The sequence below is a fragment of the Triturus cristatus genome, chromosome 3_1, assembly GCF_964204655.1.
Source record: "Triturus cristatus chromosome 3_1, aTriCri1.1, whole genome shotgun sequence".
In the NCBI taxonomy this organism is placed as follows: Eukaryota; Metazoa; Chordata; class Amphibia; order Caudata; family Salamandridae; genus Triturus; species Triturus cristatus.
This window is the reverse complement of record NC_140583.1, coordinates 250,160,723-250,175,054: the sequence shown is the minus strand read 5'-3', so window position 1 is coordinate 250,175,054 and position 14,332 is coordinate 250,160,723. Positions and strand designations below refer to the sequence as shown.

The window sequence follows — 14,332 nt, the reverse complement described above, 5'->3', positions numbered from 1 at the left end:
TCCCCGTTCTGCGAACCGACAACTAGGGTTAAGGTTCTCCCTTTCAGGGCCCTAGATTTTTTGGCACCAGTGTCGGTCTCTTGCATGGCTCAGCGTCCCTGGCGCGGAAAGCTATGTACAAGAACTGACGTCAGCGCGCGAGGGCGGCGTCTAAGTACTCCGACGTCATTCTGTCGCACTACGCCAATGACGGACGCTGAGCCGCAGACGACTAGCGACGCGCAAGGGATATTGCGACAAAAATCTTTCCGGATCCAGCCTGACGCCTGGGGATATTCTAAGGTGAGGAATCTAACTAACTAATGTTTCTTACAGATACATCGTTACCGAAGGTAAGTAACTTGTTCTTCTAGTGGTCTTGGAAGAAAAGGGACCACTAAGCGCATGTAGCCTATGCGCAATTTAGGAAAGGAAGCCAGGTGAGTCCGTATCAAAGTTCAGTTCAAATCAGCATGGCTGCACAACAGCAGCCGTGTGCCACCACCATCAGCTCCTTAAGCACTCAGGATAGTTTCTATCCTACAATGGGCATGGTAAGGACCCATCAAACCCCCAAATTGTCAGATCAAGCAATAGTATATTCTTAGCGTTTCCGAGGATGACAACTCCCAGTGTCACCTCATTTGATCAGCCCACTCAGTTAATCGGTCAGTTCATATTGGAATGTGGATCAGTTGTCATCCTGCTATGTGAAGCATTAAACAATGCCCCTTTAGCTAGAGAACGTAGTAAGTTTGAAAGGGCAGTTTCCCAGGCAAGTGTCCTGTAAATGGTAACACGATTGTAGCAAAATCTTTATACAATACAAGACAATTTCAAGAGAGGAATGAACTTATGACATAAAGATTGTTACATCGATTGATCCTCTCACACAGTGTGCATAGTGAAGCAGAAAACTTTGAGTACAGTTTACCCTTTGTTAACTTAGGCTAATATAACGCAGAACATATTAAATTAAAAGTGTACATTTATATTAATTTATGATGAAGGTGCAATTTTGATGAATTTCTGATGCAATTAGGAACACTAATATAATCAAAATGAATTCCGATAGAAGTAGGGTACCACTGCATGTACCAGCATGTATATGCACTTTAAAATTGCAGATTAAATTCTCGTTTCACGCAAATCTAAATGAAGAATAATTATATTATTTCATACACCTTATTAGTTATTCTTCTGTTTTATCTCAAATGTAGACCATTTAGAAGTAAATTAAATAACATGAGAATTTTTATTGTGTATATGTTTTTGAAAAAAAAAACGTTGATAAAATATGGTTCTTTTTCTTTAGTAAACCACAACCTGTGTTATCAAACTACTTTTTCTGCTTGCTTTGACGATGCAGTAACTAAAACCATCTTTTCTTTATGTGTAATTTGATGCACATTTGTTTATTTTCTCCCAAAAGTGTCATGTTCAGTTTTTGTTTATCTATAAAAGTGTAATTGTAATTCCCGCTATACCAATTCACACTTTGATGGCTAATCAAGCCATCACACTCTTATCTTTGTCTGATCTGATGTCACTTATAGTTCTGTTGTTCTCATCAGTTTTAGTCTCGAATGTTCTAATGTTTTCATAACATCATAGTAGCCACATTGATCGTCTTCTAATTCTATCTCATCGCTCTTTCTTTTTTATCCTCATGTTTCTTTCTATGTTTTTATGCATTTATACATTTTAATGCAAATAATTAGTATTAGTATGAAATAAACTGTACTTAGTATAGGTTTCAGCATGTGTGCCACTAATGCATTTCCCAAGTTAGTAACCTATCTTCCCATTGAAGAAATTCCCTTACTAATTGATTGCCATGCACCATCAGTTTTTAATTCACTTATTCTTTTTTCCAGGTGAGTAACATTTGTAATATATCCCTTCAAATCTTTACTTTTATTAGGGATATAGGTACAGCATTGTTGAACCTTAAGCATTTGGCAGACTCCACCTTCTTTTGCATGAAGAACATCTAATGCAAGTCTGTTTTGAATCACCATAGATCTCATAGCATTATTTCAGTATCTATGTCCAAGAATCCTCCTGCAGTGTCAATAGATAACCTGTTAACTACGATAGAAAGCTTTCGAATTTCATGAGAATTTAGTACCACCCCAATTATTGCTCCAGATATATTTCCCACAATTTTAGCAGTGCTTGCACTCCGTTTGAGTCTAGTGTGTTTCACTTCAATGGCTTAATTTGATTGATCCACATGATAAATCTTCGGGGAAAAATATTCCCACATAACAAGATCCATACCATCTTTTTGGTAGCCTTTTAAAAAACATTTTCCCACAAATTTAATTAATTCCTGGGAATACAGGATCTATACCTCCCAAATATAATCCCCAACCACCTACAATTTGGAACGTGTGAGCACATTCACTAGAGCCAATGAAGATATTACTAAACTCAGGTTTGCGTCGCAATATACACAGCTTCCATTTATGTTGCCAATCTAAAGCAATAGCAGCTTGTGTTCCTGACTGTTTAAGCTCAGGTTATCTAAAAACTTTGAAGCTGCTTGTATGGTCGGAATTTGTATCTCCTCAAGACATCTCTTAATCTGCTCTCCCGTCACCTCTTGATCTTCTGTGTAGAGAGTTTGAAGAAGTGTGTAAAGGTTTGTTCTATTTCTGAATCCTCAGTGTATAGTTTACCCATGACTTCATTTAGAATATCCTTAATTGTATTTCTGGTCTGTTCTGCCTTGGTTTTCCATGCTAGTAGCTTACCACACCCCTCCCCATACTCCTGATGGAAGAGTTTGCTAGCCTCCCATTTTTTCTTTATTATTGCCTCTAAGCAGTTTTCCAACTCTAGCTTTGCACTCAGTTGTTCATTTATCAATGTCTGATTTTGATAGTTATAATTATCTCCCCTTCTTGTATAATAGGTACATTGACTTCTAGAAGCTGAATATATAGTGCTTTGAGGGGGACAGAATCATCTATATTTGGTCCATAATAACTAGGGCTCCCGGTTTTCCGTTTTTACGGATTTATACATATAAATACAGACGGAAATCTATATTTCCTTTGTCTGTATTTATATTTATAAACGGCAAAATACTAGCAAATTTGGCAATTTGGGTATTTTGCTACCGACGGCAGGCGCGCAACACCAATTGGACTCAAAGGGCTTCAGCCCCCCCCCCCCCTCGTGTGTGGCAGCCCGGGATGAGACATCTTCCCGGGCAAAAAAGCAGCCGCACCGGAGCACTTCACAGGTCTTTAAAAGACCATTTGCATGTTAATGAGGCCTCGCTGTTGTTTCACCCCTTCTAAGAGCCCCTGCAGCTCCACTCTGCCTATTGCTTAAAGTTCAGCTTAAAGTTCAGCTCCCCCCCCCCCCCCCCGAAATGTTTGCTCATGACCCCCCCCCCCCGAAATTTGGCTCTAGTTGCGCCTCTGACCGACGGGGCACTTCGAATGCCATCCACCAAACAACGAGCATGCCTCTGATGTATGCACAAAAGTCAGCAACTGACTGCACAAACATGAAGGTCAGCCAGCCATTGTGCCTCGTACTTTTTGAAGAGATTTCTTTAAAGACGACAAGGTGATAGTGCACTTATAGATCCAGGAAATCGACAGTTCGTTTCATAAAATTCTGGAGATTGTATGTGTTTGTAGCGTTTCTTCCTCTAGAGAAAGCAATTGTTTGTGGATTTCGCTCCTCAAAAGTTCAAGGCGCCATTATTTGTATAACAAATCGTGTAAACTCCTATTTAATGTTACGCATGGATATTGTTGCCCTGTAGTATTTTCTCTTTCAAGTTTTGATTTTAAACGGAAATTACATTTAACTGGTGCTGATAACACCGTAGAGTATTAGAAATGGCCTTCAAATCATTCTAACGTTCACATTATTTTAACTTGTTCATGATTTTGCGCTCCCTCTCGGTAATTATCATCAGTGCGACTGGTGCAAAACACATCTCTAGAATTGTAGGGGTTCCATGAGCGTGCTTGCTTTTCTTCATTCGTAGCTACAAAGTTATTCACATTAACGTCTAAAAATATGGTGATAGCAGCTCAAACTGTTGCAATTTTGACTTTAAAGTTAATACTATGTTTTATTATATTGCACTTGCATTTATTTAGCTCGTCATACCCTTTCTGTGGTCGTGTAGCATGCTACTTATTATGGGCATGTAGCTCCCACCCGTGTCCCGTGTAAAAGGCAACTCTCACAGGGGGTAGACACTGCCCGCAGTCTGGTAAAAAGGGGTGAAATAAACAACAAAGCCTCGTTAACATGTGAATGGTCTTTTTAAAGACCAGTACTCGGGTGCGGCTTGTCAGCTTTGTTATCTCGCACAGCAAGAAACTCCATCTGATTTGAAGCACAATCTTTTAGAGCTGTTGCGTCGCCTTTAGGAGTAAGGGACACATAGTCAAGCAGGAAGGAGAGCGAGAACGACAAAGCAGCACAGCCCACTAATTAGCCATTCAAGATCTATCATTTTTTTTTCCTAAATTTTTTATTTGTTTTCTAGTACAATATAGACTATATTGTACTAGAAAACGAATAAATTTGTCAATTTAAATAAATGTGGAAAAATACTAGCTGTAGCGTCGTCTTTTGCTTGTGGCAAAAATAAATGTGGATAAATACAGAAAAAATGCCCCAAAAATAAATATGGATAAATACAGACGGAAATGGCAAAAAAATAAATACCATAAAACCGGGAGCCCTAATAATAACCCACAAAGGCAAACCAAGGGCTGTATATCTGTGCTTTTACTATTACCCACCTCCCTCCGGGATCCACAATGGATTCCCCCAGGGTAGCTTTGATAGTTTTCTGAAAAAGGACTATCACCCCCTTAACGCAGCATGACTGATCAGTGCATATACAGTGGTCTACCTATCTTTGTTCCTTTTATTATGGATTCCCATTCCTCTTTTAACGGGTGAGACTCTTGCATAATTATAACCTCACTATCTGAAAGTCTCAGATATTCTAGAATTCTTCTGCTTCTAACCTTGAAACCATTGACATTCCATGTTTGGAACGTTGGGGGCCTAAAAGTCGGCGGTTCTGTCATGAATTAGGTGGGGAGGGTGGAGGGAGTTCTATCTGATTGAGTTTCTGACCCGACTACATGGTCTCTCTTTACCAATGAGGACTTAGAAGGAATTTCTTTTCTCCACATGCTCCCACACCCAGTGATTTTAAGAAACAAAACTATTGTTGTGACCCTCCCACCCCACCCCTGGGAACCCTTCCTAGAACTACTGGGTATTTCTGAAGGAGCTACCCATTTCAACCCTCTTTACTCCTCGACATTAACAAACAAATTTCTGATGTGCTTTGATTTGTTCCACTAGTGTTCCTACTTCCTTAGGGTTACCTTATGTAATGCATTTTATTGTTCCACATACTTTTCAGCGTGGCAGGGAAATACATCTGTGCTATAGCTCCTAATGATATGAGTTCCTAGATTTATTTTCCTAACTCCTACTGCCTGTCCTGAGATATCCGACCTGATTAGGAAAGACCAGTCATCTTATGTAAAGCTCTCTGCTTTGAGAGCTTCTTAAAGTATTTTTTCTTTAAGGTAGTATGATTTAAAATTAATCAGAATTCTTCTTGGAGTCTTCCTGGCTGGCTCTCTAGAGAAAGGTTCTGGATGGATCCTCTATATGTCTTCTAGAGTGACTACGTCATTTCCAGGGATGAAATCCTTCAGTAAGTTAATCATGAAACCTTTTGATGTTCTCTCCCTCTAGACCTTCCGGGACATTCAATACCCTAATATTTTTCCTTCTCGCATTATTCTCAAGTGTTTTTTTGATTTGATCTTTTGTGAGATCCTATGATGTCAGTCATTGATGTTGAGGTGATATGACAGATGTTACACATTGATGTTGAGGTGATATGTCAGTTGTTGTGAGTTATGCTATTGGTGATGTCTTCTATGACGTGTGAAGTCATGAGCATTTTGTTGGCGGTGTGGGTAGTTATGATTAACTCTAAACAGCCAACTTTCAATTATTTTTCAGCTGCAAACTGTAGCTTGCTTTTCAAGGGAACATTTCCACATTCATATATTCTCTGTAAAACATGTTTTTCACATATATTTTTGTTTTTTCCAATTGATGTTCTGATCTTTTTCCTTTTCTCTTGGTCAACAGTGAGACAGAACAACTGGCCACCACTTCCCCCAAAATGCCCCATCAAGCCTTGTTTCTATCAGGATATTGCAGCTGATATTCCAGCAGATTACCAGCAGATATGCAAAATGCTTTACTACCTGTGGATGCGTGAGTACTCCTCTGTCTGTCATCAAAATTGCCATTTCCTGGTGGAATTTTGGGCATCTGTGCCTATTGACTTTATGCTGTAAAATATTGTAATCACATCTCAATGGCTAAACAAGGATGTTCTTGTTTCAAGAAAATATAATAACATAGATAAAATACTGGTCTAGATATGGGGTTTGGTTTTGTATGTGACTAAAAAGATTCAGTTGGCTACAGAAACTATTCCATGCTTTATTTGAGCTTGTAGTGGGGAGAGAATAATTTGATGCAGCCTCCAAAATGTTTCGCTAGAATTTTGGAAGAGACAGATTATAATTGATTGATTTATTCATGACTGGTTTGTTCATTACTGTCTTATGTTTGTTTTTTTTTTTCTCATGTATTTCAGTGATGTTTTCCCAATATTTTCCAAACTTTTGGAAATCCATGCTTATTGATATTTTTCAGCTGCCTGATCCCCAAAGTAGACAAAAACTGTGTTTTTCCACTGTTTACAAAAGATGTTGTTCTTTGTGCAGTGATTCTTTTAAAGCACATATTTAATTTAAAGAAGACATAATGCAGGGTATCTAGTGTCTTCCCATTTGTGTGATTACTTGACTTATGTTAGACTGTTTAAAGCTTAGTCTGTGTATTGCACTCTTACTCACTCTCGCATCTCGTTACCCTCTCTCTCATCTCGATACCCACTCACACTATCAGGACTCTGTCTGGTTTACAGGGCTATTAATGGAGTAAAATGTAAGAATGCTATATTCAAATGTTTTAATTAACACATTCCCGGATTCAGTTGGGGGGGGTCATTCACCTACTCTTTACTGACATTGCAGGGGTGGTCAACCCTGCCAACAGCATTGTACCTTGTGAAACCTTTAACATTTTGAATTATACCCCAGATAGATTTGCAGCCCTGCATTCTAAGGCATCTGAAACTTGATGCTATAACAATGCTGGTCCACTTCTTTTCTGCCATCTTTGCCCGACTACATTAAGGTGGTGGTGCTTCTGTTGTGTGGACATTCATAGCTGCCTAATATCCCCATCGCAAATGTCTCACTTTAAGTCAGTCCTGATCTTTTAATAGACATCACATGGTATTCTGAGACTTGAACGTTTGCTGTAGACACTCTAACCATGGACTCAAATACCCCAGCAGTAAAGTGCAGTTGGGTAAAAAGCCAGGTTTAGCTGAAGATATCACAGATAACAATGGGACACTGTACCTTACAACTATGACTTTGGTTGGTATATGGAAAATCGTGTGTCATGTTTTCACCACTATCCCATGTGCATGGTGACAGCACTCTTTTCACACGTACCTGACACTACACCTTGTATTGAATATTTAAAGCCTGGTTTGCTTCGCAGGTGACCTGCTATCAGTACTGATATTTTTTAGAAAAAGGGGCCGCTGTATCAAAGGGGTTTACTGTGGGTTTGTCTGTGGGTAAATGGGATTGTACATATTGGCCAAGCTCTTATGAGCCAGTCATTTTACCAATCAGTGAAAGAGCTAAACACTGGAAAAAGATCAAATATAATTTGTACTGCTCCCAGATTCTCTACTGTGTATAAAATAATTAGATCAGACCCAAAAAAAAGCTTTTATACCATGCACTTTCAATCCAAGCACAATAAAAGACAAAAAAGGGAAGGGGAAAACATTATTTTAGTGACACCCCTAAACAACAAAACTTAAGCACAATAATGTTAGACCAGTCTTTCTTGCTGCTACCTCGTATAATAAAGTTACATTGTGTTGCCCCTTCAGCAATAAATATGACTCATTCTCTTTTACTAGTTTGTGACTGTGCATGTGTTTATATGGTTTGCACTTATGAGTGCTTTTTCGCTTTCTGTGGGGTTTTATCAGTTATTATAGGTTTAAACCTCCAACAAGAGGGCCTATTCATGACTTCTAGTTCTAAAAGTATAATCAGTGCCAGGGATATCGGTGCGAAATGTGATAAGATGCTAGTTCATCCATGCAGTGGAATAGTGGTGCCATGCACGTTTCCAACTCAAAAGGTTAGAGCTTTGCTCACTGAGATTCTCTCTTTATGACATTTGTCTGTTTCTTAACTATTTAAAATTGCTATATGTACCACTTCTTTCTTGTTTTACAGTTCACGCCGTAACCTTATTCCTGAACCTGCTCGCTTGCCTGGCCTGGTTCATAGTTGATTCTAGCAGTGGTGTGAACTTTGGCCTCTCCATCTTATGGTTCATTTTATTCACCCCTTGTGCCTTCATCTGTTGGTACCGGCCTATCTACAAAGCTTTCAAGTGAGTGCTATCCAGAGATTTGTGGGTAAAATCAAGTGTTGTCCAAGTTGTCAGTACTTGCATTTCTTTTGTCCTTGTATGTGTCTTCTTTCCTCTTTGTTCTTTGTGTTTCCTTTTGTTACTTTCATTCAATAATGATCTTGCTGCTTCTTGATTTGCTAAAATAAATCTCTAATTTTGTCATGTAACAGTAATGCAACACTCACCAGGGGTTCTCATTAATTTGGATAGTTAGTGCTAGGTTAGTGCTAGAGCGGCACTAGTGGTGGTGTGCTATATCCAAATGCTAGCTAAACTATGGCTGTTACCGCATTTGTGTTAAACATTTGAAGAGGGACATTTTTAGACACAGCACATCTGTTTTTGCATTTTGTGTACATTGATGTACTTCTTGATTTCTCAGCCCACATCCTGAATGTCTACTTTTCTACCTATTACACATTCCTTGTGTTCTGATATCTTGTTCATTGCATGTGTCATTATTCTGTTGCCTAGAGTCCATGTGTCTAATCTCTCTTTTTCCCACCTAGGTTAAATATGCTTTGTGATTTCTAACTTGATCTCTCGCTCACTCCACCCTCATCCATTGGAATGGCCTTTCCTCTTCACTCAACCACCACATCAAACAAGCTCTCTCCACCCCTTTTCACTGTTTTTGAATCACTTCTTTGAGTTGTCCCACCCTCTGAAACATTTACATTCCTCCCTCCATTAAGTTGCGGCTGCATATGATCTAAGACTCAGCCCACTCACTACACCTCTCCATCGAGTTCACCCATGTTCCTCTTCCTGTCCAGATACAACAATTCACAACCTCATGAGCCAATTTGTGGTTTATACCCTGTCTCCATGATTCAACAGTCAGTATTACTTCTTGCTTCATTGTTATATTTCCCTTTCTCCACAAACGCAGAGCCAGGTCTGATTTCAGTTGATATCCTTTGTTTATGAGCCTCAATTTTAATAAATGAGCACACTTTTTGTAGGCTTATCTTTCCACTTTTGTCATCGGACTGAAGTTCATTACCCTTCTTACTGACCAAACTAGTATGTAAAGAATCCTTTTTTACTCTATTAGCAGTGACTCACAAGCTTTTGTATCTCAACTGTCTATCTTCACTGCTGAGGGTAAACCACTCACTCAGTTTAATACCCTAGCGATAATGTCCTTTTACATCTTTTGTACCAGATTTCCTTTTACATCTTTTGTACCAGATTTGATCTTTCTCTTGCAGGTCAGACAGCTCTTTCAATTTCTTCGTCTTCTTCTTCGTATTCTTCTGCCAGATTGCCATCTACATCATCCAGGCAGTTGGCTTCTCCTCCTGGGGTGACAGGTGAGTCTCTCCTATTTCTTATTGACTACCCTCCAACTCTAATTGTGTTTGCCTGTGTGGCTTCCTCAACTAGAACTTTGCCACAAATGCTTGTAGTCAAGAAAAGCCTGCAGCAAAACATAGCTCCATAACTTCAATAAAAAGGTTACCTGATGGGTAGGAGATAGTTTGGGCTACAGTGACTTTCCATATCTATCTTGCCTCATTCGGTTCTTCAGATTATGGAGCAGTAATTATACAGGGATAGTTTGTCTTAATTTCTATCTGTTTGAGACTGTACATCGACACCATGGGTGCTGCTTTTGTCTGAGGCAGTATTTGACAGAGGCTGGCGGGGCAGTTGGCAGAGGAGCAAGAGGTTGCAGTAGACTTTGCAAAAGCTCCAATTGAGAAAGAGAAAACCTATTTTGGCAAACGTTGACCAGACAGGTATTGTTTCAATTGAATCTATCAGTGTGATTACATAATGAGCCTGTAACTGAATTTTAATATGGGGTCTATGAAGGTTATGGCACAGCTTGCATCGAATGTAAGACAGATGGATGCGAAGGAGAATAGTTTAATTTATTTATAGTGTGTGTCAGAATGCTGTGAGTGGCTGATGATGCTAAACTTTACAAAACTCCATAATTAAGCCTATTCTAGCTGTTTTTAAATGTACATATTGTCAACCGTGATTCTCTGCTTCAAAATACTAAATATTCTCAAATTTGGGACCATATATATGTTGCACTGATTGTTTTGAAGTGACCCTCGAATCCCGGGTGCTGAAGCCGTTGGGGGCTTAGTTTGCACTCTAAAAAATTGCCAAAACAAAACATACAAATTGTTTGGCCCTTTAGCTATGTGCATCGCTTTTAACTGTTATGCTGCCTACGTCTTGCACTCCATTCTGCACCTCCATCACCACCAACCACATTACCTGTGTTTTTGACCTTAATATTTTTATCGTGTCATGTGTTACCCATGTTTGACGTGCTGTCAACACTGCCAAAGACTTTCATTTGAAACAAGTGGAAGTGAGCTTTGCCAAGAGGAGTTTTATAGTGTGCAGGACTTAAATAAATGTACCTGTTAGTTTCTTTATTAGCTTTTAGAGGTCTTCTACAAGATGTGGTAAGGTTCTGTAATTGTTGCACGTAAATTTCAGATGATGTCCTGGTTTAACTGCGTCTAATAATCTCCTTGTTTCAGTGGTTGGATAGCAGCAATAACGGTCTTCAGCAAAAGTGTGGGAGTGTCAATCATAATGATGGTGGTTGCTGCGTTTTTTACACTCTGCAGTGTACTTTCACTCGTACTGTTAAAGAAGGTAAGCTTCTTCCCATTCTACACTCATTTCTCCTGCACCCCAATCTAAAAGTAATGGTAAAAGCAATCCTATTGTAAAAGTGTATTTGGTCAGGGAGGCGATTGGTCTGCAGTCCATTTCCCAGCTCATCTCCCAAATCTTCTACTCCCATTTACTTTCTGTAAGATTCCCTTTATTCTTAGCTACTTTGGGATAGTACCAGCTGGTGGACAGTTAAGGAAAACATTGCTAAATCTACATGAAGTAAGACATCGAAGTATGCTTGCAGCCATTTCATGCATTATGGCACAGCTTCCCAGGTTTCCACAGCCTTCACTGCTCTCATTTGTGTTCTGTTTCAGATCTCCATTTCTAATGGTATGGGAGTATCTCTTACCATATATTTTCTGTGTATGTGAATCATGACAATTTGTTCAGTCCAGGCATCACCGGCCCAGTAGGTGATCATTAAACTTCCCCAAAGGGATGCACAACATTCCTGCTATATAGTTCCCTGTCCCATTGGTAACCATCAATAATTCATCTCCTTCCATTATTCTCCATAATAGTTGTAAGTCAAGGTTTTTGATTCTTAAGACATCATTCTGAGTGTCTCACTAAATTCAATGTCAGGTTCAAAGGGTCTTGTTTTCCAGTATTAAATTACAGATATGTGACCTGATCTTTCCTCTGTCACTTATGTAGAAGCTGTTGATGTTTTTGCAGTTTGAGTAGCTTAACCATCCATGCCCTTGTGTGTGCTCCCTGCCTCCCATTCCTTCCATGGGTATGACAAATTCTCCACCCAATAAAAATATTTTTTTTCAAAGGCCAAAGCTGTTTTTCTAGATATTTTACAGTGCAAAAGACAGCTGGGTTTTTATAGCCTGCCCTAGAATATCTAAACTAAACTCCTATCTCAAGATCCACTCCAGCTGCTTCCTCTATTCAGCTACTGCCCTCTTTCAAGGAAGTGAACATACTGTTTCATTTGGTAAGGACTGTGGTTATTTCTTGTTGTCTGTGTTATCAGAGGAAAGATCCCACCGTCTCTTCAACATAATACTGCACATAAAGCAGTGGCAGCTCACGTGTGTAGGCAGAGGATGTCTATTATGCTATATCACTATGGCCACTACACTAGTCCAGCAAAGCCTACACATAGTTGTGCATACGTTTGATTTACAGGTGTTTTTCATTGAACATACCTAGTTTTACTTTGAACAATGTCAATGTCTCTGATTCATTTTGTTGATCTTGTGCACTTAATGTGTAAGTGGGAGAAAGTGATTTATTATTTTAGGTGGTTAGTAGACCTCATCAAGTAATAATGTCAGTATTCTGTACTAGGTTCAGTTAGGTTTCAAACATTAGCTCAGTCTTGGTTAGCTGTGGCACAGAGTAGTCCGGCTTGGCTGAAAGGAAAACGATTGTAAAGCATTTATCAGCACCAAAACAATCAATAACATGACGCAAAAAAAAAAAACCCTCCAAAGATAAAAATATACACTATTATTATAAATTAAGTAGTATTCAAAACTTTAAAAATCTGATATAGGGAACCGGAGGTTCACTTAATGTGTGGCTGTAGATACAGATGCTGTGCATGCTCCTGCCATCTAGTGTTGGGTCACAATATTTGCAAGATGTTTTTCTTCGAAAAAGTCTTTCGAGTCACGCGGTAGAGTGACTCCTCCCTTTGGTGATAATGCGCACGGGCATCAACTCCATTGTTAGATTGTTTTCTTTCCACCGTCCGGTTCGGACGTGTACTCCAGGTTGACACTGTTGCAGCGCTCTTCCCTGTCTGTGTTGTCTTTGATCACTTTCCTCTATTTCCCTCGCATATTCCTCGAATATTTCTATCGAGATGGTTCCATATAGATCACTGCCCCTCCTGGGCCTCACCCATTGGGATCTACACCTGTCTCCACCATGTCTCTCGAATGTCTGGAAGGTGATGGAACAAACACCTTTTCGTTACTGCCCTCAATGCCATGCAAAATACCCTTGGACCAACTTACATGAGGTCTATAATTTGTGCACAGAACAAAACAAGGCTAACTGCAACACCAGCCACTCCTTCCGCTCCAAGAAAACTGTTTGTGACCATCTCGCACGTCTGCTCGAGTTGACATGGAGGAGCATGCAAACTTGAGGGGGAACACCCACAGCCATTGGCTGCGGATGAAGAGACATACTCCATTGAAGGCTGCTCTGGTTCCGACTTGGAGATCGATATGGAGATGCTGCACCTCCCACCTACTCAACAGTCTGCGAGTATGGCACCTCCTCCTTCTAAAGACCATCATGAGCAGCCTTCTGATAAAAAAGCAGGTAGCCCTTCTGAAACACCAGAAAGGTTTTTGTACTGCCACTGCCTACCAGCCATGGTCGGCACCAAACAACTGCTTCAGAAACCCCACCCAGCTCCGGCTTGGTGCCAAAGAAGCCCTTCAAGCCAAGTGCTTCAGCTTCATCCACCCCTTCGCTGAATCGGCCCTTCGTGTCAAGCCGACCTGCATCGTCTAGTTTATCCGCAACGGCACTGAACGGACCATCAACACCATAATAAGACTTTTTCTGATCTGAAAACTTTGACGTCCGCGTCCAAGCCTGACTCTAGCTTATCAGTCAAACCCATTCTTCCTCAGCTGCAAGAAAGCTCGATTCCAGGCAAAAACATCTAGTCATACACCCTCATAAGGACCGCATACTTGCCAGTCCTCCTGTCTCTGCTGCTCCACTATCCAAACAACGGCTATCATTCCAGGAAGCTTTGTACACTCCAGATCCTGTGAAAATACACGAAGGCAGATAAGGGCACCAGCCCCTTACCTCTTGCATCACCACCTATTACCCCGCCTTTGCCCTCGCTCTTGTCACCTCAGTCTCTAGGAGATCCACTTGACATTACACCCCAGGGATCATCACATTCTGACACGGGTGGGCATGCTGGTGGGGGAAGGACACATTTGCTATTCCTCCACAGGGTGACCCATGGAATTCATATGACCTAGAACCACCAGAGGATACAGACCCTGATCTTTACCCTGCCCACTCCTCCCCCCCCCCCCCCCCTGATGACTCTACATTATATGAAATGCCTCATCGGAAAGGTCTCCTCTTTTCATCAGGTGGA

The 14,332-nt window shown here is 40.3% G+C and overlaps 1 protein-coding gene across 1 annotated transcript in view; it reads left to right on the top strand.

Moving 5' to 3' along the window:
* SCAMP2 (secretory carrier membrane protein 2) overlaps positions 1-14,332 on the top strand; it is a 301,352-nt gene that overhangs the window by 204,946 nt on the left and 82,074 nt on the right. Inside the window, exons 5-8 of the mRNA XM_085643811.1 lie at positions 6,148-6,276; positions 8,403-8,562; positions 9,798-9,899; positions 11,094-11,211. Of these exons, the coding sequence (XP_085499937.1) occupies positions 6,148-6,276; positions 8,403-8,562; positions 9,798-9,899; positions 11,094-11,211 (509 nt within the window). The remainder of the gene's footprint in view (positions 1-6,147; positions 6,277-8,402; positions 8,563-9,797; positions 9,900-11,093; positions 11,212-14,332) is intronic.